This window comes from Gymnodraco acuticeps, unplaced genomic scaffold, assembly GCF_902827175.1.
Source record: "Gymnodraco acuticeps unplaced genomic scaffold, fGymAcu1.1, whole genome shotgun sequence".
Classification (NCBI taxonomy): Eukaryota; Metazoa; Chordata; class Actinopteri; order Perciformes; family Bathydraconidae; genus Gymnodraco; species Gymnodraco acuticeps.
This window is the reverse complement of record NW_022990932.1, coordinates 40,001-67,802: the sequence shown is the minus strand read 5'-3', so window position 1 is coordinate 67,802 and position 27,802 is coordinate 40,001. Positions and strand designations below refer to the sequence as shown.

The 27,802-nt window shown below is 43.4% G+C and overlaps 2 protein-coding genes across 2 annotated transcripts in view; one reads left to right on the top strand and one right to left on the bottom strand.

The window, feature by feature from the left end:
* The first annotated feature begins 7,793 nt into the window (after positions 1 to 7,793).
* zgc:153896 (uncharacterized protein LOC569930 homolog) lies at positions 7,794 to 18,474 on the top strand. Its single transcript, XM_034234223.1, has 6 exons — positions 7,794 to 8,117; positions 10,316 to 10,461; positions 15,324 to 15,534; positions 15,892 to 16,298; positions 17,289 to 17,511; positions 18,407 to 18,474. The coding sequence occupies exons 1-6, from the start codon at positions 7,874 to 7,876 to the stop codon at positions 18,472 to 18,474; spliced, it is 1,299 nt and encodes a 432-aa protein (XP_034090114.1). The 5' UTR covers positions 7,794 to 7,873.
* Positions 18,475 to 21,336: 2,862 nt separating this feature from the next.
* Positions 21,337 to 27,802, bottom strand: part of LOC117558198 (sodium bicarbonate cotransporter 3-like) — a gene marked incomplete at its 5' end in the record, with an annotated part of 44,596 nt that continues 38,130 nt past the window's right edge. The window contains 5 exon segments of the mRNA XM_034234224.1: positions 21,337 to 22,712; positions 24,077 to 24,178; positions 24,273 to 24,352; positions 25,979 to 26,110; positions 26,379 to 26,552. Coding sequence (XP_034090115.1) covers positions 22,637 to 22,712; positions 24,077 to 24,178; positions 24,273 to 24,352; positions 25,979 to 26,110; positions 26,379 to 26,552 — 564 coding nt within the window.

The window sequence follows — 27,802 nt, the reverse complement described above, 5'->3', positions numbered from 1 at the left end:
TCCCCAGCACGAGACTGCCGGATGCTAACCAGCATATGTTGGGACATGTACACCATTAGCACAAGTTGCTTTAATCAGCATTATAGCAACAGGCTTCTGGAGGGGTTTGGGGGTTATTGAGGAATGCATTTCAAGAGGCCATGTTTGTGCTCTCTGAGCGCTCAACATGTCCATCCATCCATCTTCTCCCGCTTATCCGTGGTCGGGTCGCGGGGGTAGCAGTTCCAGCAGAGAGCCCCAAACTTTCTTTTCCCTGGCGACATCAACCAGCTCTGACTGGGGGATCCCAAGGCGCTCCCAGGCCAGCGAAGAGATATAATCCCTCCACCTGGTCCTAGGTCTACCCCTTGGTCTCTTCCCAGCTGGACGTGCCTGGAACACCTCCCTAGGGAGACGCCCAGGTGGCATCCTAACTAGGTGCCCAAACCACCTCAACTGGCTCCTTTCGACGCGAAGGAGGAGCTGCTCAACTCAGAGTCCCTTCCTGATGACCGAACTTCTCACCTTATCCCTAAGGGAGACACCAGCCACCCTGCGGAGAAAACCCATCTCGGCCGCTTGTATCCGCGATCTCGTTCTTTCGGTCATGACCCATCCTTCATGACCATAGGTGAGGGTAGGAACGAAAATGGCCCGGTAGACAGAGAGCTTTGCCTTCTGGCTCAGCTCCCTTTTCGTCACAACGCTGCGGTAAAGCGACTGCAGTACCGCTCCCGCTGCTCCGATTCTCCGGCCCATCTCACGCTCCATTGTACCCTCACTCGAGAACAAGACCCCGAGATACTTGAGCTCCTTCACTTGGGGTAAGGACTCATTCCCTACTTGGAGTGGACAGTCCATCGGTTTCCTGCTGAGAACCATGGCCTCAGATTTGGAGGTGCTGATCCTCATCCCAGCCGCTTCACACTCGGTTGCGAACCGATCCAGTGAGTGCTGAAGGTCGCAGACCGATGAAGCCATAAGAACCACATAATCTGGAAAAAAGCAGTGGTGCAATCCTTAGTCCACCGAACCGCAGACCCCCTCCCCCATGACTACGCCTCGAAATTCGATCCATGTATATTACAAACAGGATTGGTGACAAAGCGCAGCCCTGGCGGAGGCCAACCCTCACCGGAAATGGGTCCGACTTACTGCAGAGGACCCGGACACAGCTCTCGCTTTGGGAGTACAGAGATTGGATGGCCCTGAGTAGAGACCCCCTCACCCCATACTCCCGCAGCACCTCCCACAGTAACTCTCTGGGAACTCGGTCATACGCCTTCTCCAAGTCTATAAAACACATGTAGACCAGATAAGCGTACTCCCAGGCCCCCTCCAGGATCCTTGCGAGAGTAAAAAGCTGATCCGTCGTTCCACGACCAGGACGGAATCCGCATTGTTCCTCCTCAATCTGAGGTTCGACAATCGGCCTGACCCTCCTTTCGAGAACCTTAGAGTAAACTTTCCCGGGGAGGCTGAGTAGTGTGATGCATCTGTAATTGGCACACACCCTCTGATCCCCCTTTTTGAAAAAGGGGAACCACCAATCTGCCACTCCTTCGGTACTGTTTCCGACTTCCACGCAACGTTGATGAGACGTTAAAGAGTTTTAAAGAGATTAAAGAGTCCCCTTCAGGAGCCCCATACAGGACTCTTTCCAGGGTCTCCAAGAAGGTCGTATACTCTGAACTGCTGTTGGGTGCATAAGCACACACAACAGTCAGAGTTTTCCCCCCCCATAACCCGCAGGCGTAGGGAGGCGACCCTCTCGTCCACTGAGGTAAACTCCAACAACGAAGCACCTAACCGGGGACTTGTGAGTATCCCCACACCCGCCCGGCGCCTCACACCTTGAGCAACTCCGGAGAAGAATAGAGTCCAACCCCTATCCAGAAGTAAGGTTCCAGAGCCGACGCTGTGCGTAGAAGTGAGCCCAACCAGATCCAACTGGTAACGCTCCACCTCCCGCACAAGCTCCGGCTCCTTCCCCCCCAGAGAGGTGACGTTCCACGTCCCCAAAGCCAGCTTCTGTCGCCCGGGTCTGGTCCGTCGAGACCCTCTGCTTTCACTGCCACCCTTCTGGGAGCACACCCAACCCCATCGCTGTTTCCCGTAGGTGGTGGGCCCGCGGGACGGAGAAGCGGAGGTGTTGCCCACGTTGCCTTTTCGGGCTGGGCCCACCAGACGCTCGCCGACAAGTCCTCCTTCTGGGCCTGGCTCCAGAAGGGGACCCCGGGCTTCCTCCGGGCCGGGTATCCTCACTTCTTGTATCGTCTTTCATCAGGTCTTTTGAACCAATCTTAGTCTGGCCCCTTGCCTGAGACCAATTTGCCATGGGAGACCCTACCAGGAACACAAGGTTCCAGACAACATAGCCCCCAGGTTCATCAGGGCACACAAACCTCTCTACCACGGTAAGGTGCTGGTTCTTCAGAGTAACATGTAACAACTACAAAATAATCTTTACACATTTTTGACTGTACAGTAACATTTATTACACATTGGTTTTCACGACATGTTTTAGACTTTTTACTCATTTAGTTGTTCTTTCGTTTCTTTTACATAATTTAAGTATTAGACGTTTTGTTAAACTTTTATTATATTTGTTCTATTCTGTTATTTATGTTTCTATATATTGTGATTCTGCAAACTTCCAGATTTCCATTTATGTCGTTCACATTTATATCTAATGTAATGCCCTTCAATAGTGCTTACCTGCCGAGGTGCCCTTGAGCAAGGCACCGAACCCCTACCCGAAAAATACACCTATCTCTGGTCTGATAGTGTTGATTCAAACTAACAGTCTGGGTGTTTCTCAATGTTGAGGAAGGATGCCACTATTTCAAGCATGCTACGTCATCGAGTGCCGCCGAAGGACTGTTCCAATGTCCAGCATACTTGGAATTCTACCGAGGCCGGCGTCCTTCGTCGCGGGACATTTCGAGGCTGCACATGTGTATCCTCCGCGGTCTTTAAATCCCCACAATGCTTTGCGCACGGACCAATTTCAAAATCTTTGGCAGAAATCGCGCTCCATTGAAGGCGGGGCCTCGCATATGACGCACACCAGTTAGCCTGCTCCACCATTCTTCGTTCTCCGAGGCTAGGAAGGATTCTTGCCTCGCTTCTGAAGGACCTGACTCGGAAGACATGTCCTACCAAGGAAGCGTCCTCGACATTGAGAAACACCCTCTTTGTTTTCTATGTGGAACACATAGAATCAGATCATCAGTGTTTTAATCAGGATTTAAAATGAATTCTTTCTATTTTGATATATTTCTGTTGAATCCGAAGCCGATATTTAACATGAAGGTGCATTAATCAAACCCTGACTTCTTTCAAAGTGAAACGCCTGTCCTTCAGGTCAGTTTGCCGAGTCATTGAGTTTTATTACCCCCACCATATTATTATCAGATAAGAAGACCAACACACAGATATGACGTTTTATTTTTTTACATCAAGTGGGAAATACTGAGTCAACACATTTATTTTTGCATTTTTCTCAAAGTATACGCTGTGTGTGTGCGTGTGTCTCCCTCCAGGTGCAGCCTCTCCCTCAGGTGCTCCCAATCCCCAATCAAGGCCTCCATAAAGGACCTCAGGAAGGCTGCAGTCTCTCTCCCTTCTCCTCTGGGCTGCATGTGTCTCTGTGTGAGGCCGGCTAGTTTCACCTGTGTTTTGTTCATTATTAGGAGATGTGCTCCAGTGTATCTGTGTGTTTTACTTTAGTCACTTTCTTTTAGGAGAAAGTCGTTCTCAGTTTACATTAAAGGTGGGGTAGGTAAGTTTGAGAAACCGGCTCGAGATACACTTGTTATATTCCATGGAGTGCTCTTGACATCCCGATAGCAATGAATATCTGAAGTGCTTTGGCAAAAAATCCATAAACAAAACATCATCAGTGGAAGCCGTGGCGCTGTAAAAAGCACGACCAATCATCTGAGCCGGCTAAAGTAACTGGATGGCCTACCTGCCTGTCAGCCTTCCATCTGGGCACAAACTTATCTCGTGCCCTCATTGGTCACGTGCACGTTCGTGTGTGTTGGAGGAGGGGCTCTGTGAGGAAGTGGCAGATTTTCTCCCGTTGTGTATTCTCAAATTCTAGCGCACTCGAGCTGGTTTCTCAAAATTACCTACCCCACCTTTAAAGTGGACCTATCATGCTGTATTTGAATAATATATTGTAGGGCCATACCTATATGAAACACGTCTGTGAAGTTTTTTTTTCAAAATACCAAACAGATCATGCATTTCAGCCATGCCTCATTTCGCTCTATTTGCTCTTTTCCAGCCCTGTTTTTGCAGGGGCTGATTCTGTGAGAAGTCTTCTTCGCTGCTTTTGTGGCAGACTACAGCGCCACCCACAGGCCTGGCAAATGTACTACAGCGTCTCCAGTGCATTCGAGCAGCAATGGCCGTGGCCCAACCTCTCATTCCCCTGATAGCTGGAGAGTTGCCCATATAGGCGGAGCACCCCTTTTCTGACGTCAGAAACATTCAAATCTGTATCAGCTCCGTTTTTAGAGATGTGGGTACGGAGGAAAAGAGAGAGGGTTGTGTTTCCTGACACTCAGTGAGTTCCCTGACACACCGGGGACATATTCATGTATAAAAGTGCACTTTGCATGATAGGTCCCCTTTAAGTTTACTTTGCAAATTGGATGGTGAGCCCTCTTTACTTTTTGCTTATTTAAACATCACCTTGTGGCTTCAGCAATCAGTTTCCTCTTTTCTCTCTCCCGGTTATTTTATGTTGTGTTGCGTGTACTCATTTAGACTGCCAAGTGACGGTAAAAAGCCAAGGCGATCCCACGGCCCTAATATATTGCCCACGACTGTTATGTCCCAATGGGGAAAATGTCCATGCCGGCAATAGAGTGCTTCCCTTTGTAAGGCCCAAAGTGCTCCTGTGGGGATTGCTCACAGTATTGATGTTAGTCGCTTTGGATAAAAGCGTCTAGCATGTAATGTAATGTTTTTAAAACATTGACATACTACATTTCTAACCACCTGTACTGTCTCTCTTTATCAGAATATGAATTGGTTTTTATTACCAAGTGTAGGTTTACACGTGAGAAATTAGCTTTGGTATAAGTGACAGAGAAAGAAGAAAAATAATAATAAATAGTACTATTATAAATCAAATAATAACAATACACAAAATATAGTTATTTAGAAAATATAATAAAATGTGACTGGAGAGTTGGGCTGATTTTAAACGTAACGTGTGCAGGATTGAGGATAAAACAAGATAGTAATGATAATTGTATTATTTAAACATGATTAATTATTAAAAGCCTTGTGAAGTGCCTAGAGCGGTGCAGGGATGACGTGTTCACCCTGAAGGAAGCTGCTGGTTCCCTCGACAAAAAAGCAACGGGATTTCTCCAGAGGATTTAGGAACATAGCTGGAAATAAGATCTGTGGAAAACTAACCTGTTTAATACACGTTTAGTTCAGCCGGATAATCTCCACACGTCTACCCTACTTTCATAATGCTTGAATCATAACTCTAACGCCAGAAGCTAAATGCTAACGCTATGCTAAGAAGGAACTACAGGCGAGTCCAGCAGCACGACTTCAACGTCACACCGACTTCAGATCCATATTCAAACACACAGACTCTAAATGGAACGAGTTGAAGCGTTTGTTTGAACAGTCTGCAGGAGGCAGGGACTTGCTTTCAAGCAGAACAGAAACTAACTTAGAGGAGTGTTCACGTGTTCGGCGTAATGACGTACAACGACCTCCACGACTTCTGTAGTCCTATTCAGCCACTTGGTAACAACCATCGTTTCTCAGACACGTCCACTCTTCAGAAATCTCCAGTGGGGTCACTGCTGATGATTTAATGTCTAGAACAAAACGTGATCCGTCTCTTAGATGAGTCTCAACCACAGACCTTAGTTCCGGCTGTTTTCCACAATCCTATGGAGAGATCCCATTGGCTCTGAGACGAGGGAACAGGAAGTGGAGAAATGCTGACTCACCTCCGGGTTTTAGGACTCGTCCCTGCACCACTCTATAACTGTCTGTCATGATATAATAATATCTGTTATCAGCCGGGTCCACAGATGATCGATAATAAAAACGTTTCCTGCCGATAGTGGAAGGTTCCGTCCTTCACCGCTGATCTCTATCACAGTTATAAACACTCTGATACTGGACTTCAGGGAGAGGACACATACTGGAAATACTGCATCACAATTAAAATACAAAATGTTTCTTCAGTAGAAGCCAAGAAGGATTTTCAGCTGAAGAAACAAACTGAATATACACGGAGCAAAAAACTGAAGTATTTCCAGATTTTTAAGTAAACATTTCTAGAAAAATAGGAATGATCTTTAAAAGAAATCAGAATGTTTCAAGATTTGTATTTATTTATTTTGAGATAAAAAATTAGTACAAATAAATAAAAGTGTGTAATATTTTTGAAGAAAAGATAGTTGTAGTTTTTCCAGATTTTGAAGAAATATTTTTGGAAATAGGAAATGGGAATATATTGACAAAAAAGTTGTAATAATTCCAGATTTGAAGGAAAATGTGGAATACTTTGAGTTTTGTACTTCAGTAAATACATAGTTACATTCGAGCACTGCAGGCAGGTGATTCTAGGCGGAGCCAAACAGGTGTACAGACAGACAGGTGAGCCTCAAACAGACAGGTGAGCGTCAGACAGGGGAGCGTCAGACAGACAGGTGAGTGTCAGACAGACAGGTGAGTGTCAGACAGACAGGTGAGCGTCAGACAGACAGGTGAGCGTCAGACAGGTGGGTGTCAGACAGACAGGTGGGTGTCAGACAGACAGGTGAGCGTCAGACAGATAGGTGAGCCTCAAACAGACAGGTGAGCCCAGACAGACAGGTGAGCGTCAGACAGACAGGTGAGCGTCAGACAGACAGGTGAGCGTCAGACAGGTGGGCGTCAGACAGACAGGTGAGCGTCAGACAGACAGGTGAGTGTCAGACAGACAGGTGAGCGTCAGACAGACAGGTGAGCGTCAGACAGGTGGGCGTCAGACAGACAGGTGGGTGTCAGACAGACAGGTGAGCGTCAGACAGGGGAGCGTCAGACAGACAGGTGAGTGTCAGACAGACAGGTGAGCGTCAGACAGACAGGTGAGCGTCAGACAGATAGGTGAGCCTCAAACAGACAGGTGAGCCCAGACAGACAGGTGAGCGTCAGACAGACAGGTGAGCGTCAGACAGACAGGTGAGCGTCAGACAGGTGGGCGTCAGACAGACAGGTGAGCGTCAGACAGACAGGTGAGTGTCAGACAGACAGGTGAGCGTCAGACAGACAGGTGAGCGTCAGACAGGTGGGCGTCAGACAGACAGGTGGGTGTCAGACAGATAGGTGAGCCTCAAACAGACAGGTGAGCGTCAGACAGACAGGTGAGCGTCAGACAGACAGGTGGGTGTCAGACAAACAGGTGAGCATCAGACAGATAGGTGAGCCTCAAACAGACAGGTGAGCCCAGACAGACAGGTGAGCGTCAGACAGACAGGTGAGCGTCAGACAGACAGGTGAGCGTCAGACAGACAGGTGAGCGTCAGACAGGTGGGCGTCAGACAGACAGGTGAGCGTCAGACAGACAGGTGAGTGTCAGACAGACAGGTGAGCGTCAGACAGACAGGTGAGCGTCAGACAGGTGGGCGTCAGACAGACAGGTGAGCGTCAGACAGACAGGTGAGTGTCAGACAGACAGGTGAGCGTCAGACAGACAGGTGAGCGTCAGACAGGTGAGCGTCAGACAGACAGGTGAGCGTCAGACAGACAGGTGAGCCTCAGTCAGGTGTGTGTGACAGGTCTCCTCCCACAGACAGGTGAGCCTCAGTGTACGTGACAGGTGAGCTTCAGTCAGTCAGGTGTCCTCCCAGGTGTCCTCATCATGGACTGGATCCTGCCTCTGTTGCTCTCGCTCAGCTGTGCTGCCGGCGTGCCTCTGAGCAGGGCAGCGTCCGGGCAGAGGAACCGGCTGCTGCTGATCTCCTTCGACGGCTTCAGATGGGACTACGACCGGGACGTGGAGACGCCTCACCTGGACCAGCTGGGGCGGGAGGGGGTCCGGGCGAAGTACATCACCCCCCCCATGCTCACCATGACCTCCCCCTCGCACTTCACCACCATCTCCGGTGAGAAGACGCTCTAAATAACTACTCTGTGTTTATTCCATACCTTCGGTTCCAAAATGGCAGAACATGCCATTTCCACTCTGTCCATTGCAGAGATGTCCTGCTCTCCTCTGTTTGCTATCGTATTCAAACTGAATATCTTTTGGCTTTTGCACAAATCATGACATTTAAAAAATATATAGTTGAATATTATTCAACTATATATTTTTTAAATGTCATGAAACCAAGTTGGTCCGGAAACATATTCAATGAATATGTTTCCGGACCAGCTTGGTTTGCCTCAACATACGTCCTTGGCATTGTCTGTGTGCTAGTTAGACTCCTTGGTGGATCATTGATTTCTGAGGTTGTTAAATATTCAAACGGTCAGTTTTATCACACAGCACAATGCCACAGATGTCCCAAGTTTTGAGGGAGCGTGCAATTGGCATGCTGACAGCAGGAATGTCCACCAGAGCTGTTGCCCGTGAATTGAATGTTCATTTATCTACCATAAGCCGTCTCCAAAGGCGTTTCAGAGAATTTGGCAGTACATCCAACCGGCCTCACAACCGCAGACCACGTGTAACCACACCAGCCCAGGACCTCCACATCCAGCATGTTCACCTCCAAGATGGTCTGAGACCAGCCACTCGGACAGCTGCTGCAACAATCGGTTTGCATAACCAAAGAATTTCTGCTGTCAGAAACCGTCTCAGGGAAGCTCATCTGCATGCTCGTCGTCCTCATCGGGGTCTCGACCTGACTCCGGTTCATTGTCGTCACTGACTTGAGTGGGCAAATGCTCACATGCGATGGCGTCTGGCACGTTGGAGAGGTGTTCTCTTCACGGATGAATCCCGGTTTTCACTGTTCAGGGCAGATGGCAGACAGCGTGTGTGGCGTCGTGTGGGTTAGCGGTTTTCTGATGTCAATGTTGTGAATCGAGTGGCCCATGGTGGTGGTGGGGTTATGGTATGGGCAGGCGTATGTTATGGACGACGAACACAGGTGCATTTTATTGATGGCATTGTGAATGCACAGAGATACCGTGACGAGATCCTGAGGCCCATTGTTGTGCCATTCATCCACGACCATCACCTCATGTTGCAGCATGATAATGCACGGCCCCATGTTGCAAGGATCTGTACACAATTCCTGGAGGCTGAAAACATCCCAGTTCTTGCATGGCCAGCATACTCACCAGACATGTCACCCATTGAGCATGTTTGGGATGCTCTGGATCGGCGTATACGACAGCGTGTTCCAGTTCCTGCCAATATCCAGCAGCTTCGCACAGCCATTGAAGAGGAGTGGACCAACATTCCACAGGCCACAATCAACAACTTGATCAACTCTATGCCAAGGAGATGCGTGAGGCAAATGGTGGTTTTCGGACTCCGGTGTGAAAGCACCTCATGATCTGTTTGGTGTTTTCAGCCAATCAGAGACAGGCTCTGGATATATCTGAGACCTGTGATATGTTGATGAGAAACAGAATAATAGGGGACCTTTAAAATAGATTCATATTTTGTGTTTAAATAATAATAACTAATATATATCTACAAATATATGTCATATTTATACATGATTTATTCTATACATTTAATCCATAAACTTGTACACATTTTTCTATCTATTTTACATATTTAGTTTTCGAATAATCATTTGCACTTTCCATTTTAATTTGTTCTGTTTAATTTTTTTATTTTTTTTATGTAATTATTTTAAATGTATTTTTTATATTTCTAATTTTAATATAAATATGTTATGTATTATTTGTTGTTTTACTATTATTTAAAATAAATGTTCTTATGCATTTTTTTTAAATCTTATTTAATTATTTAAAAATATATATATTTTACAAATCATTAAATAATCTTCTATAATTTTAGCACTTTCATGTATTTTTTGTGAAAACAGATTGTTACTTTTATTTAGCATTTTCTCATGTTATTTTATGTGTTTTAAGTCTTTACATATTCACACTGTGCTTGTTATAGTATCAACATTTTTAAATAAAATAATTGTTTGTGTTTCAAATCCATTTTAGAACACATATTTTGTTTTATTGTCTTTAACACAGAGATCACTTTGCATTGTAGTTACCTATCAGTAGTAATTGTCCTGACGTCAGCGTGTGGAAGATAAAGGCTGCTTCCTGGAAACCCTTTCAGAATAAAAGCCCCTCTATAAATATGTTGTTTCCTGTTTTTCAGGCAGATGGGTGGAGGACCACGAGGTCGTCCACAACATGATGTACGACGCCAAGACGAACCTGAAGCTCCCTCACCTGAAGACGCTGACCCGGTCCGAGTGGTGGGACAACGGAGTTCTGCCGTTATGGATCACAGCCCAGAACCAGGTGAGACCTCCAGCTGCTCAGAGGGTGGAAGTTGTGGAGTACAAATACTTTGTTACTGTACTTAAGTACATTTTTCTGGTATCAGTACTTTACTCCACTACTTATATTTCTGACGACTTTTTACTTTGACTTCTTACATTTTGAACCCAAATACCTGTACTTTCTACTTCTTACATGTTGAACTCAAATACCTGTACTTTCTACTTCTCACATGTTGAACTCAAATACCTGTACTTTCTACTTCTTACATGTTAAACTCAAATACCTGTACTTTCTACTTCTTACATGTTGAACTCAAATACCTGTACTTTCTACTTCTTACATGTTGAACACTAATACCTGTACTTTCTACTTCTTACATCTTGAACTCAAATACCTGTACTTTCTACTTCTTACATGTTGAACACAAATACCTGTACTTTCTACTTCTTACATGTTGAACTCAAATACCTGTACTTTCTACTTCTTACATGTTGAACTCAAATACCTGTACTTTCTACTTCTTACATGTTGAACACAAATACCTGTACTTTCTACTTCTTACATGTTGAACACTAATACCTGTACTTTCTACTTCTTACATGTTGAACTCAAATACCTGTACTTTCTACTTCTTACATGTTGAACTCAAATACCTGTACTTTCTACTTCTTACATGTTGAACACAAATACCTGTACTTTCTACTTCTTACATGTTGAACTCAAATACCTGTACTTTCTACTTCTTACATTTCTAACTCAAATACCTGTACTTTCTACTTCTTACATTTCTAACTCAAATACCTGTACTTTCTACTTCTTACATTTCTAACTCAAATACCTGTACTTTCTACTTCTTACATTTCTAACTCAAATACCTGTACTTTCTACTTCTTACATTTCTAACTCAAATACCTGTACTTTCTACTTCTTACATGTTGAACCCAAATACCTGTACTTTCTACTTCTCACATGTTGAACCCAAATACCTGTACTTTCTACTTCTTACATTTCTAACTCAAATACCTGTACTTTCTACTTCTCACATGTTGAACCCAAATACCTGTACTTTCTACTTCTTACATGTTGAACTCAAATACCTGTACTTTCTACTTCTTACATTTCTAACTCAAATACCTGTACTTTCTACTTCTTACATTTCTAACTCAAATACCTGTACTTTCTACTTCTTACATGTTGAACCCAAATACCTGTACTTTCTACTTCTCACATGTTGAACCCAAATACCTGTACTTTCTACTTCTTACATTTCTAACTCAAATACCTGTACTTTCTACTTCTCACATGTTGAACCCAAATACCTGTACTTTCTACTTCTTACATGTTGAACTCAAATACCTGTACTTTCTACTTCTTACATGTTGAACTCAAATACCTGTACTTTCTACTTCTTACATTTCTAACTCAAATACCTGTACTTTCTACTTCTTACATTTCTAACTCAAATACCTGTACTTTCTACTTCTTACATGTTGAACCCAAATACCTGTACTTTCTACTTCTCACATGTTGAACCAAATACCTGTACTTTCTACTTCTTACATGTTGAACTCAAATACCTGTACTTTCTACTTCTTACATGTTGAACCCAAATACCTGTACTTTCTACTTCTTACATGTTGAACTCAAATACCTGTACTATCTACTTCTTACATGTTGAACACAAATACCTGTACTTTCTACTTCTCACATGTTGAACACAAATACCTGTACTTTCTACTTCTCACATGTTGAACTCAAATACCTGTACTTTTCTACTTCTTACATGTTGAACCCTACTACTTACCTGTTACTTTCTACTTCTCACATGTTGAACTCAAATACCTGTACTTTCTACTTCTTACATGTTGAACCCAAATACCTGTACTTTCTACTTCTCACATGTTGAACTCAAATACCTGTACTTTCTACTTCTTACATGTTGAACCCAAATACCTGTACTTTCTACTTCTTACATGTTGAACTCAAATACCTGTACTTTCTACTTCTTACATTTCTAACTCAAATACCTGTACTTTCTACTTCTTACATGTTGAACTCAAATACCTGTACTTTCTACTTCTTACATGTTGAACACAAATACCTGTACTTTCTACTTCTTATATGTAGAACACAAATACCTGTACTTTCTACTTCTTACATGTAGAACACACATACCTGTACTTTCTACTTCTTACATGTTGAACTCAAATACCTGTACTTTCTACTTCTTACACTTTGAACACAAATACCTGTACTTTCTACTTCTTACATGTTGAACACAAATACCTGTACTTTCTACTTCTTACATGTTGAACACAAATACCTGTACTTTCTACTTCTTACATGTTGAACACAAATACCTGTACTTTCTACTTCTTACATGTTAAACACAAATACCTGTACTTTCTACTTCTTACCTTTGAACACAAATACCTGTACTTTCTACTTCTTACATGTTGAACTCAAATACCTGTACTTTTCTACTTCTTACACTTTGAACACCAAATACCTGTACTTTCTACCTTCTACATGTTGAACACACAATACCTGTACTTTCTACTTCTTACATGTTGAACACAAATACCTGTACTTTCTACTTCTTACATGTTGAACTCAAATACCTGTACTTTCTACTTCTTACATGTTGAACACAAATACCTGTACTTTCTATTTCTTACATGTTGAACACAAATACCTGTACTTTCTACTTCTTAACATGTTTTGAACTCAAATTACCTTGTACTTTCTACTTCTACATGTTTGAACACAAATACCTGTACTTTCTACTTCTCACATGTTGAACTCAAATACCTGTACCTTCTACTTCCTCACATGTTGACACACCAAATACCTGTACTTTCTACTTCTCAACATGTTGAACACAAATACCTCGTTACTTTCTAACTTCTTACACTTGAACACAAATACCTGAACTTTCTACTTCTTTACATGTTGAACCACCAAATACCTGGTACTTTCTACTTATCTACATGTTGAACTCAAATACCTGTACTTTCTACTTCTTACATGTTGAACCAATACCTGTACTTTCTCCTTCTTACATGTTGAACATCAAATACCTGTACTTTCTACTTCTTACATGTTGAAACACAAATACCTGTACTTTTCTACTTCTTACATGTTGAACACCAATACCTGTACTTTCTACTTCTTACATGTTGAACACAAATACCTGTACTTCTACTTCTTACATGTTGAACACAATACCTGCACTTTCTACTCTTACATGTTGAACTCAAATAACTGTACTTTCTACTTCTTACAGTTGAACTCAAATACCTGTACTTTCTACTTCTTACATGTTGAACTCAAATACCTGTACTTTCTACTTCTTACATGTTGAACTCAAATACCTGTACTTTCTACTTCTTACATGTTGAACTCAAATACCTGTACTTTCTACTTCTTACATGTTGAACTCAAATACCTGTACTTTCTACTTCTTACATGTTGAACTCAAATACCTGTACTTTCTACTTCTTACATGTTGAACACAAATACCGGTACTTTCTACTTCTTACATGTTGAACTCAAATACCTGTACTTTCTACTTCTTACATGTTGAACTCAAATACCTGTACTTTCTACTTCTTACATGTTGAACTCAAATACTTGTACTTTCTACTTCTTACATGTTGAACTCAAATTCCTGTACTTTCTACTTCTTACATGTTGAACTCAAATACCTGTACTTTCTACTTCTTACATGTTGAACTCAAATACCTGAACTTTCTACTTCTTACATGTTGAACTCAAATACCTGTACTTTCTACTTCTCTCATTTTCCAAACAGCTGGTTCCTTTAGTCTGAATGTGTGTTTGATGCGTGATCATTATTCTTTAGAGTCATTGCGTGCCTATTGATTTGAACACGATCCATGTATCCATCATTTCCTGGTCTTCTCTAAAGAAGAGGGACCAATGGAAACGTTGTCATGTTGCCGTTGTTCAGCATGGAAACATTCATTAGCTAACAATGACATTATTGTTCTATTAATATAAAGGGAGGTCAGGTACTCTTTAAACAGCTGCTAGTTATGGGTACTTTTAAGTACATTTCAAAGCCTCTTTACTTTTACTTGAGTAAAGAAGTTTAGTCAGTACTTCTACTTTCACCAGAGTATTTTTAAACACGAGTATCTGTACTTTCTACTTGAGTAAAGGATTTGTGTACTTCTACTTGAGTAAAGGATGTGTGTACTTTTGCCATCTCATGGTCAGCGGGATTTAAAGGACTACAACAGGAGCTAAAGCACCTCAATTACAAACCCAAGTGGAAATATTTCAAGAAAAAAGTGGGATTATAAGAGAAAATTAAGAAGAATTCCATATTTCAAGAAGTGTCCGACGACATGCTGAACAGCAGCCCAGAATGCACCGGGGTTCCCATTCCCTATTGGATAACAAAAGTCCTTATAATTGTTGGGGAAATATTTTCCTAGGCCCATAACTCTGACCCAGTTGATCAGTCGGTCCTCACTGAGCAGCTGCACCTTGGGCTGCTCTCAGTGTCTCCCTGCTCCTGCCTGTTGGCGTCAGCTGATAGAGGTTATAGTGCTTTATCTTGTTATGCAGCATGTTGATTCTTCTCTCAGAGCTAAATACATGGGTCTGGGGTCGAGATCTTCAGACACAGAGCACATGTCTTGTGAATTCTCCGGCCGAAGCTCCAAATAATCCATCAGTGTTTGCCATCAAAGCTCCAGCTCTCCTCGTGTCTCCCTGAGTCTCCATTGCTCCAGAAGTTTCCATCACAGTAAAGGTTTCTGGATGTAATCGTGCCTGTAGTAACCACGCCCTGGCTGCACCTGTCTTGGTTGAAATGCCCAGTCAGTCTGTTTTCTTCCTCTGTGTTTCAGGGTCTGAAGACCGGCTCCTTCTACTTCCCGGGCGGCGCGGTTAGCTACAGCGGGCAGGCGGTGAACCGAGTGGTGGTCGAGGACCCGCGGCCCGCCAACGAGACCGAGTGGAAGCAGAACATCGACACGGTGCTTAGCTGGTTCTCCGAGGAGGACTTCCACCTGGTGACGCTGTACTACGGAGAGCCGGACCGAGTGGGACACGACAAAGGTGTTAGGATCTGTTTGTTTTCTGTTTTATTTTTGAATTATCACAGTCTGTCGGTTTCCTGTTTTAATTTGAAGGTTGTTCACCCCCTGTCTGTCATGTCTGCAATTGTCTCCTGTCTCTGTGTTCCCTCCTGTTTACCTGATTGTGTTTCCCTGGTGTTTTATTCTCCTCAGCTGTGTCTTGTCGTCTTGATTGGTCATATTTGTATTTAAGTTCTGGTTTTCTGGTGGGGTTTTGTGGGTTATTTTTGTGATTAGAGGGAAAGACAGTTCTTGTCTGTTTGCATTGAATAAGGTTATTTTCAGTTAAACGTTCGTCTGTCTGCACTTGGGTCCATCCTGCGCTGTTCAACAAAAGGACCCGACCACCCCGATAGGAAGACCATGATCCGGCTGATCGACCGCACCATCGGATACCTGCGGGAATCCATCGCCCGCCTCCACCTGAGCGACAGCCTGAACGTCATCCTCACCTCCGACCATGGCATGACCACGGTGAAGAAGCGTCCGGAGGTGGAGGAGCTCGTCCTCAACAAGTACCTGAACCTGGTCCAGCTCAACAGCTTCGAGATCCTGGACTACGGAGGGTTCGGTATTCTGACGCCGCGGCCCGGGAAGGAGCAGGACGTGTTTGACGCTCTGTCCAAGGCGCCCAATCTGACGGTTTACAAGAAGAACGAGTTCCCAGAGAGCTTCCACCTCGCCAAGAGCAAGCGGCTGCCTCCCATCGTGGTGGTTGCTGATCTGGGATTCAACCTGAACTCTGTGAGTCCATTTACCATCAATCTGATCCGTTTTGTCTCCTGTTGCCTTTAGTGTTCAGGTTCAACAACTCCTCATCACTTCGTGTCCCCTGGTCTGGAGGTCAATGGTTTTCTGAATGTGTTTTTGGTTGTTAGCCTGGAAAAAGGTCTGCGGTTAACACAAGCTGAAGAGATGCACTCTACAACATAATATACATCAGTAAATACCCTACTGGGGAATTAAAAAAACGGCGGTTGCTAACAAGTGTCTAAATGAGACGACTAAACGTCATCACGCCCAACATTAGCCACCTTTAGCTTAGCGGTGGTGAGGTGAAGTCATGTGACCGTGCTGTAGTTCCTTTATAGCCCAACATTAGCCACCTTTAGCTTAGCTGTGGTGACGTGAAGTCATGTGACCGTGCTGTAGTTCCTTTATAGCCCAACATTAGCCTCCTTGAGCTTAGCGGTGGTCACGTGAAGTCATGTGACCGTGCTGTAGTTCCTTTATAGCCCAACATTAGCCACCTTTAGCTTAGCGGTGGTCATGTGAAGTCATGTGACCGTGCTGTAGTTCCTTTATAGCCCAACATTAGCCTCCTTTAGCTTAGCAGTGGTGACGTGAAGTCATGTGACCGTACTGTAGTTCCTTTATAGCCCAACATTAGCCTCATTTAGCTTAGCGGTGGTGACGTGAAGTCATGTGACCGTGCTGTAGTTCCTTTATAGCCTAACGTTAGATTTGACTTCAGAAATCATAAAGTGGTGTTAACATGTGGAGATTATCCTGCTAACTAAACGTGTACATATCATTAACATTTGTTTGACAGAGATTATTTTCTGCAATAATCCAAAATCACATGGAGAAATCCCATTGGTCCAGGGAGATGCTGCCTTCAGGGTCCAACACAGAAATACCACATCCCTGCAGCTCTCTAGGGAAATAAATGTGTATCAAAGTCAGGATGTGATGATCTCAATATTTCTTTAATCCTTCATCTGTTTCCCGCAGAGATTCATCGTGTACGTGAACAAAGGCGACCACGGCTTCCATAACAGCGAGATGGACATGAAGACGATCTTCTGGGCTTTCGGACCCGACTTCAAGAAGAACTTCCTGTCGGAGCCATTCGACAGCATCCACATCTACCCTCTGATGTGCAAAGTGCTGCAGATCGATCCGGCGCCGCACAACGGCTCTCTGAGCGTCACGGAGAAGCTGCTGCTGCACGGAGGTCCGTCACGTTTTTTATTTTATTAAATGTATTGAACACGTTAGGAAAAAAAAAAACAATGATAATAATTATAACGAGAATAAGAGAAGCAAAAATAAAAAGAGTTCAAGGTATAAAAATGCAGTGTTACTCCCAACACTGGTCTTGATGATCAGGAGTGGAGTGCACCAGCTGGGCGTAAACAAGTAGGTCTTAACTCTAACGTCCGACTTAGTGATTCGAATTTACACCAAGTGCACCAAGCCTGACTAGTCACGGGCGTAGCTGCGCCTGGTCTTAAGATGTGCGTCCACGACAAGACACGCCAAACAGTAATTGTTGCCAAGAAACACACGTCTAGACTCTACATAACTTAACACTCGAACTTCTCCATTCAAAGCAGCCCGTTAGCGTAAAATCTGAGCGCAATCAGCACCTGCAAGGTTGGGGAGAGCGTTTCTGTCTGATCCGTGCTGCAGTTGAGGGGAGATCTCCTCGATTAATTCAAAAAGGTCTGCCGAAACGAAACCTCTATCAGCTCACTGAACAGATGTCCAGTGGGTTTGTTCGATGACGGACGACTCTCTCGTCTTAATGCCCTTTCGTTGTTAAACCTGTAAACAAGACGCCCTGCCATCGTTACTTTCCTTCTTGCCTGTTTTACGTTACCATGGATACTAGTCTGTCTTCCCGATTTACGCCTGCACCATACTAGGCGTAAAAGTTACACCCGGGCGCAACGCATACAGGGCTTAAGTCTAAGTGGTGCACTAGTCATAACTTTAGTTTGGTCTTAACCTTCTCGTCGGACGTAGAGTTACGCCCAGTCTTACGCTCAGCTGGTGCACTCCACTCCTGATGTGTGTCTGTTACTACCATTATAAACCAGTATAACTCCTTTGTGTTTCTTTTTCAGGATCCCAGAGATATCGTGTGTCCGTCGCTCTGCTGCTGACGCTGCTCTGCTCGCTCTCTCTGATCTAACACTTTCATATTCATATTTATACACAATAACAACGTTTGCTTTTTTATTTTATTGTCCTGCTCGTAATGTTCTGCTTTAAACTGATGCAGTTCATTAGTCTGTCAGCTTTATGCATATTCCACAAATAAATGTTGAGACTTATTGATTTTCATGACTCCTCATTTTGTGAATAAATTCCATTAAAGGATAATGTTTACCAAGGGTCCAAGTAACAAAGTGACATCACAATGAAACACGCTCTTATTGGCTAGCTCTCCAACACATTGTACGTGGCAGGCCGTAAAAAGAAAGAGCTTTTTGAACATTAAAGCATGGAGAGGACTCTTTAAAGTAGAGACACTACATACTGATATACACCTGAACATCAGCAGGAGAGGACTCTTTAAAGTAGAGACACTAAATACTGATATACACCTGAACATCAGCAGGAGAGGACTCTTTAAAGTAGAGACACTACATACTGATATACACCTGAACATCAGCAGGAGAGGACTCTTTAAAGTAGAGACACTACATACTGATATACACCTGAACATCAGCAGGAGAGGACTCTTTAAAGTAGAGACACTAAATACTGATATACACCTGAACATCAGCAGGAGAGGACTCTTTAAAGTAGAGACACTACATACTGATATACACCCTGAACATCAGCAGGAGAGGACTCTTTAAAGTAGAGACACTACATACTGATATACACCTGAACATCAGCAGGAGAGGACTCTTTAAAATAGAGACATTACATACTGATATACACCTGAACATCAGCAGGAGAGGACTCTTTAAAGTAGAGACACTACATACTGATATACACCTGAACATCAGCAGGAGAGGACTCTTTAAAATAGAGACAAATACATACTGATATACACCCTGGAAATCAGCAGGAGAGGACTCTTTAAAGTAGAGACACTACATACTGATATACACCTGAACATCAGCAGGAGAGGACTCTTTAAGTAGAGACACTACATACTGATATACACCTGAACATCAGCAGGAGAGGACTCTTTAAAGTAGAGACACTACATGCTGATATACACCTGAACTCAGCAGGAGAGGACTCTTTAAAGTAGAGACACTACACATACTGATATACACCTGGAACATCAGCAGGAGAGGACTCTTTAAAGTAGAGACACTACATACTGATATATACACCTGAACCTCTGCAGGAGAGGACTCTTTAAAGTAGAGACACTACATACTTATATACACCTGAACATCAGCAGGAGAGGACTCTTTAAAGTAGAGACACTACATACTGATATACACCTGAACATCAGCAGGAGGACTCTTTAAAGTAGAGACACTACATACTGATATACACCTGAACATCAGCAGGAGAGGACTCTTTAAAGTAGAGACACTACATACTGATATACACCTGAACACCAGCAGGAGAGGACTCTTTAAAGTAGAGACACTACATACTGATATACTCCTGAACATCAGCAGGAGAGGTTTTTATCAGATGAGATAACGTGTCATCGATGACCTGCGAATTTGTCGTTGGTGTTTTTACTTCAGGAAGCACTTTGTTGGATTTGGATTGGATATGTTAATTTAGTTTCCATCTTTACATAAGGATTTTTTCCGTCGTCCACTTGTCGTTAGTATTTCCAAGCAGACTCCGTTAAGGAAAATGAGCCCATAGCGAACAACCTTGAAGGCAGATTTTGAAAGATAGTAGAGCTCAATGACTCCACAGTATCATAAATGCACTGCTGAGCTCAAGGTGCATTCACTGAGTTCACGTGATGATAAGATTTGATTATCACTCTCACTGATAACAGCCTTTTTTTATTACTGCACATTTTTCATTCGATTCTATTTCAATGTAAATACTGCTATATTTTTAAAATTATTTTTCAATGTTATTATAGTTTTCTTAAAATAGTGTTTTCACCATGACAGCAAGTCAAATTCCTCGTATGTGAAAAACCTGATTCTGAAAAGAGGCGTTATGCTTACCTCTGGTGAATTTAGAGGAAATTACTAGACTACTTTTTTTGTCAGAAATTGATTTTTGTATTCGAAATTGTGCTTATTGCTCAGAATTAGATGTTTTTAAGAATTACACTTTTTCTCAGAATTTGACTTTTGGCTATATATTTTTTAATGTTATTAATTTATACTTTTCTTAAAATAGTTCTCTATCTGTGTTTTACATTTTTGTTTTACTTTAATGTATGCACTACGACATAAAGTCAAATTCCTCGTACGTGTCAAACTACCTGGTGATAAACCTGATTCTGATTCTGAGGAGAGCAACCTGCTCAAGAAGCAACTGCCTTCAGGTGGTTTTTCTGAGCAAATGAATCGCTATTCACAAAGTTTTCAAAGCCACCGGACACCATTGAGAGGGAGTGCGTGGTCTTTCAACCAGAAGGTTGTTGGTTCGATCCCAGTCCGTACAGCCAACATGTTGATGTGTCTTTGGGCAAGATACTGAACCCTGAGGTGCTCCTGATAGCAAACTGTGTGTGTGTGTGTGTGTGGCCTAGCATTACTTGTGGGGACCTACATCTGTTAACATAGTCACATGTGGGGACTCGCCCCCCTTATGGGGACAAAATGAAGGTCCCCATGAGGGGAATCATTAATTTTAGGGTGAAGACTTGGTTAGGGTTAAGTTAAGGGTTAGGGTTAGGTTAAGGGTTAGGGTTAGGGTTCGGCATGTGTTGGTTATGGTTAAGGTTAGGATAAGTCTCCAGGAAATGCATGTAAGTCAATGTAATGTCCCCTGAAGTGATGTATACATGGTATGTGTGTGTGTGTGAGTGAGTGAGTGTGTGTGTGTGTGAGTGTCTCATTAACCTGGAATGTGATGTATTTTAATAAATAATGGGTCAGATCTGTTGGTCGTCACCAAACCGAATTTATTAAAATGTCAATAAGCAGTGACGTCATTCAGTCACTGCAGGCACAACGGTGAACACACACACACACACACACACACACACACACACACACACACACACACACACACACACACACACAGCACACACACAGACACACACAATCAGCATGATGAATTAAATTAAATAGATCTGAGGTGAAGAGCCTTGTCAAAACAATACAAAAACGATTACAATTATAATTCAGGTGTTTCTTAAATCTGACCAAAGAAACTGAGGAAGCTGTTTCTTAAGTCGGCGGCCATTTTGGCTCCTGGGGTCTCATCTTAAAACGATGACAATATAAAAAATGCACCTCGTTAGAGAAAACGCACGGTGAGGTGAAGCATGATTGGCTGTTCCCCCAGACTTTGGACCTCAGTGATTGGTGCCCCTGTCCTCCTACATCATAACGAGGTCTCAGCATCATAACGAGGCGATGCATCATAACGAGGCCTCATAACGAGGCATCATATCGAGGCGCTGCATCATAACGAGGCCTCATAACGAGGCCTCATAACGAGGCATCATATCGAGGCGCTGCATCATAACGAGGCATCATAACGAGGCGTCATAACGAGGCACTGCATCATATCGAGGCGCTGCATCATAACGAGGCCTCATAACGAGGCATCATAACGAGGCGTCATAACGAGGCGCTGCATCATAACGAGGCGCTGCATCATAACGAGGCCTCATAACGAGGCCTCATAACGAGGCATCATAACGAGGCACTGCATCATATCGAGGCGCTGCATCATAACGAGGCCTCATAACGAGGCCTCATAACGAGGCATCATAACGAGGCCTCATAACGAGGCGTCATAACGAGGCACTGCATCATATCGAGGCGCTGCATCATAACGAGGCCTCATAACGAGGCCTCATAACGAGGCATCATAACGAGGCATCATAAGGAGGCATCATAAGGAGGCATCATAACGAGGCATCACAAGGAGGCATCATAACGAGGCATCATAAGGAGGCATCATAACGAGGCATCACAAGGAGGCATCATAACGAGGCCTCATAACGAGGCATCTCAAGGAGGCATCATAAGGAGGCATCATAAGGAGGCATCATAAGGAGGCATCATAAGGAGGCATCATAACGAGGCATCACAAGGAGGCATCATAAGGAGGCATCATAAGGAGGCATCATAACGAGGCATCACAAGGAGGCATCATAACGAGGCCTCATAACGAGGCATCTCAAGGAGGCATCATAAGGAGGCATCATAAGGAGGCATCATAAGGAGGCATCATAACGGGGTCTCAGTGGCCATGACTCCGTCCTCGTTCTCCACGCTGATCTGGACGCTCGGCAGCTTCTCCTGACTGCAACACAACATCGACATTATTTAATTCAGTTGTATCTCTTATAGATACTAGTTTTGCACATTGATCATAAAACATCTTAAGACATCTTTTGAGGGCTTCAAACGTCTGTTGTCAAATTTAGAAAATGTTTTGAAAATGTTTCATTTGATGACATTTTGTTATTACATCTACTTTAAATGCTTCCAAACTGTAGATTTTTATAAATTGATATACACTCCGTGATGTAAGGGATCCAACAACCTGAAATCAATTAATCAATTAGTTGTTTGGTCTAAAAACCAACATCGAACAACTCAAAGGCGTCGTCGTGTTAATGATTTTTTCATCTGTCAAATAAAATCTAGGTTATTGCATAGATTAATAAAAGTTATGCGCATTGATTAGAACTTCCTCTTTCTTTTACATTAAAAGCACATTTTGAGGATTTTTAATGAAGCTTTAAATTTCTGTCAGTACATACAGAAATATTTTATTTTGTGTTAATCCTGTTTATACAAATATTTTGTTCTATTTTCTCATTTTTTAAATTATTATTCAAAAGTCTTAAACTTAATAGGCGCTTTCACACCGGAGTACTTTTCCCAGTATAGTTCCGATAGTTCCTGGGATTTTGCGTTCACACCAAAAAGATCTGGAACTAGACCTTTTTTTCAGGAACCTTTTCCCCCCTCTTCCGTCCCTGCTAGAGAGGTGGTACTTTCCTGGGAGGAAAAGCTTCCAGTTTCCGATTGGCTGGGCGGATTGCAAACCACGCCCCGTAAAACTCGGAAAAGTGTTTGCGAAGCCGCCATTTTATTTTCTCGCATTAGCATTAGCCCAGCGCACCAACGGAGAGAGACTAACTTATGGCAACACAAAATAAAACATGGGAGCGGTGGAGATGAGGAGGTGTCGGCGTTCTGGCGATTTACTCGGAAGGCTTCAGTAGAAGCTGCTGGGAGTCCCAGCAGCTTCTACTGAAGCCTTCCCTAACTCCGGGGACTTCCGGCCGGGGACTTCGGTGGCAGTATACGCCGTGAAGCTGTTTGCGGCCTGCCAGTAAACCTGCCTAATCTTCCCTCAGGGACTTATTCCGGTGTGAACGTGATCAGCTAGGAAAGTTCCAGAACTAAAGATTCGGGGAACTATTCCTGGGAAAAGTACTTGCTGTGAAAGCGCCTATTATTTTAATATATTTTTTTCTTTCATAAAAGAATAAAGCAACCTTCATGAAACCAGTTCTTAATTTGAATGTGTCGGGGCAGCTGCTTTGGAGGATAATGAAACAATGGGGAATAAACGAGCATTAATAAGTGAGTGAAGAACTTTAAAATAAAGTGTAAAAGTGAAATAATAATGTGTTTATATGACATTTCTTTCACCTGCTGCAGCGTTTCAGAGCTCTGCCGCTGTCAGAGTTCATCGACCTCCAGATCCCACTCTTAGACATTTCATCTGAGATGTTCACCTCCGAGGGGTCCGCACTGCGCGCACACACACACACACACACACACACACACACAATATATGATCTGTGCTGCAGTGTATTTACAGGGATCATAGTGATGTTAGACTCACCGTCCCTTCAGAGCTTGAATCGGGAAGCTGATGTCGTACGGAGCATCGTCTTCCACCTCCTCCATCATCCTCTCAGTGTCCTGCACACACACACACACACACACACACACACACACACACACACACACACACACACACACACACACACACACACACACACACACACACACCACACACACAACAGGCACACACACACACACACACACACACCACACACAGCACACAGCACACACACCACACCACACACACACACACACACACACACACACCCACACACACACACACACACACACACACAACACACACCCACACCACAAACACCACACACACACACACAACCACACACACAGCACACACACCCCCCCACACACACACACACACACACAGCACACACACACACACACACACACACACACACACACACACACACACCACACACACAGCACACAACACACACACACACCACATCACACACACTACACACACACACACACACACACACACACACACACACACACACAAAAATGTCAAAATTCATACTTTTTTCCCCAAATCTCAAAATGCAGGCTTCTTTTGAAAAAGTTACACAATTCAGACTTATTTTGAATTTTTCAAAATTCATACTTTATTTTGAAATGTTCAAAATTAATAATTTTTCAGAAAATCTCAAAAATTCTTCAGAACATCTCAACCTTTGTCTCCCCTTCTGTCAGTGAGAGTTATTATAAACATGAGCTTTAGAAATATACATCTAGAGCAGTGGTTCCCGGGCGCTGTTCAAAATGGCAGCCCACTGCTCCTAACACTAGGATGGGTCAAATGCAGAGAAACTATTTCCCCACGGGGATTAATAAAGTATATCAAATCAAATGGTCAGGCCTCGGGACCCACTTTTTTCCTTTGTCAATAAATCGCGACCCGAAATGTTGAACCACTCAAATCTATTCAGCAAAATATCGTGCTGTAATATATACGCTTTTCAGCATACAATATTAATGAAAGTGAAGTACAGTGCATATCTCCCTTATATCCCTTCACAGAACTAAAGTATGCTTTTAAAAAAGGTTTAATGAGATGATGGAATCAAAGATTAACTGTATCACATAAAAAGGCACACATGCTGAAAACCTAACCCCAGCAGGGATTCTCCCCCAGGAGATTTTTAGACATATTAATAATATTTGATGCCATTGTTTGTGTTTCACTTTGTTCTGACAGCTTGCTGCTCCTCACAGAGAGAAGAGAGAAGAGCAAAGAGTCTGTGTGAATGACTTTGTGGGTAAGGGTAGATAGCCCCCATTGTTCTGTGACCTGTCAGTCATCAAACCGGGGGTCATAGTTCATTATGTGTTCATTTGTTTCTGAAGTTGTACCCATGGATGTATAAAGAATAGTTCTACCGCAAAGTTATTCTCCGTGGGGACTTCCGGCAACCATCTTGATTCTGATTGGCCAGATGTTTTATTGAGAAGATGATCACTACGAGAAGTTTTCAAAACCGTTTATGGTCTGCGGTACTTCCAGTCCAACGCCGACTGCATGCACAGCGTTTTGAAATCGGGCCTTCAAAATAAAAGTCTGACTTTTTTCCCACTCACACATCTGCGACCCACTTGAAACGGACCCACCAGTTGAGAACCACTGATATAGGGTATCCTTTCTGATTTGTAACGGGAGTAATGGTGTGGATCTATTGTATTTCTCACCTCCTTCTCCCTCTTCTTCTTGTCGTCCTCCTTCTTCTTCTTGCTCTCTGGGATCAGGTCGTCCAGCCAGCTCAGCTCTCTCTTTGTGAAGCAGAAGTCCAGAAGCTTCCGGATAAACACCAGAGCCAGGACCTGCAGGAAGACGAGGCCAGAAGAAGTACTCAGATAATGTGAAAGTAGATCTAGCAGTGTTACCGGTAAAAGTCCTGCTTTCAAAATCCCCCAACCTTTATAGGGATACTGTTTTTATGACAGTTGCTGCATTTGAAAATAAAATAGAAAGATAATGTAAAAATGTGGACTAAAAACATTCTTTATTTGAGGATTCTTTTGTGTGAAATGATAAGGATCAAAGCAACAACATGACATTACAATAATAAAACAAAAGGCTTCCTCTCACCATCATGGGGAAGACGACGGCGGCGGCCGAGGCTTTGATGGTCCAGAGGACGATGAGGCAGGTGAGCTGCACACAGGTGAACATGTGCACCTTCCACAGCGGCACGTAGCGCAGGTAGATCAGGTCCGACTGGTGTTTGGCCGGCATGCAGAACAGCTTGATGCGGTCAAACAGCTGCAGGATGCACACACATGTATTTATTTATATTTGAGTCACAAGGGAGGCAGAGAGGTGGCAAATCCTCCTCTGATTGAGCTAAGTATCGCTGGTGTTTTATTTTATTTGGTTGTTTAGCCCCTCATGCTATAATCATGTGTATTTTCTCCATTCCTGTTCATGTGTCTTCTCGCAATTATCACTGGCCCCGTGTATCTCCTAATCGATATAACCGGCCTGCTCTCGTCTATCCCACGTGCTCCACTGAGATCCATCATCTAGTTTCAGGTGGCCTGTGGAACTGCCAGTCAGCTGTTCCTAAGGCTGACTTCATCTCTGGCTACGCCTCCCTGCAGTCTCTGGATTTCCTTGCTCTCACTGAGACCTGGATTACTCCATCCAACACATCCACCCCAGCAGCTCTCTCCACTGCATATTCCTTCTCCCATACACCCAGACCCACTGGCAGAGGAGGTGGCACTGCTCTCCTGCTATCTCCCAAATGGAGCTTTTCCCTCTTCAAGCTACCTAACTTCACTCCCTCCACCTTTGAATTCCATGCCGTCACAGTAACCCATCCTATACAATTAACCATTGTTGTTCTCTACCGTCCACCAGGCGCCTTGGGGGACTTCTTGGAGGAATTAGATCATCTCCTCTCACACATCCCTGAAACTGGCCCTCCCGCTGTACTCAGTGTGAGAAAAAGTTTTTAGAGAGTACTTGTCCATGGACAAGTGAGTTTGGCAATTTACTTGTCCGAATACATTTTTCACTTGGGGCCACTGGAATCTTCTTCTTCGCCATCGTATTTTACATTTTCCCACGGTTTTTATGACACCGCTAACGTAAGTGAGCGGTAAGATTTTACTGCATCACACAAAGGGTTGGGTATCGTTTGGATTTTAACGATTCCGGTTCTGCTTTTCGATTCCGGTTATTTTCGGTTCCGGTTCTTTGAGAGGGTCAAAATAAGTCCTATGACAAACTGGGAGAAAAATATATTTATGAAAACATTAAGTCAAATCTGTATTCCTATTTACAAATCACTTCATACTGTTGCATTTCTTAAGGTTATTGAATCCAATTATATACAAATAATCTCTGCATTGTTTAGTTAGTTCTAAGTGGTGCAGTTTGAGAATGTACAATTGATCCAGTCTCCTCTGATGTTACACTGCAACCTGCCCGTGAGACACAGTCCAACCACACATGTCCAACACATAGGCCTAATAATAATAATAATACATTATATGTATAGCCTATAG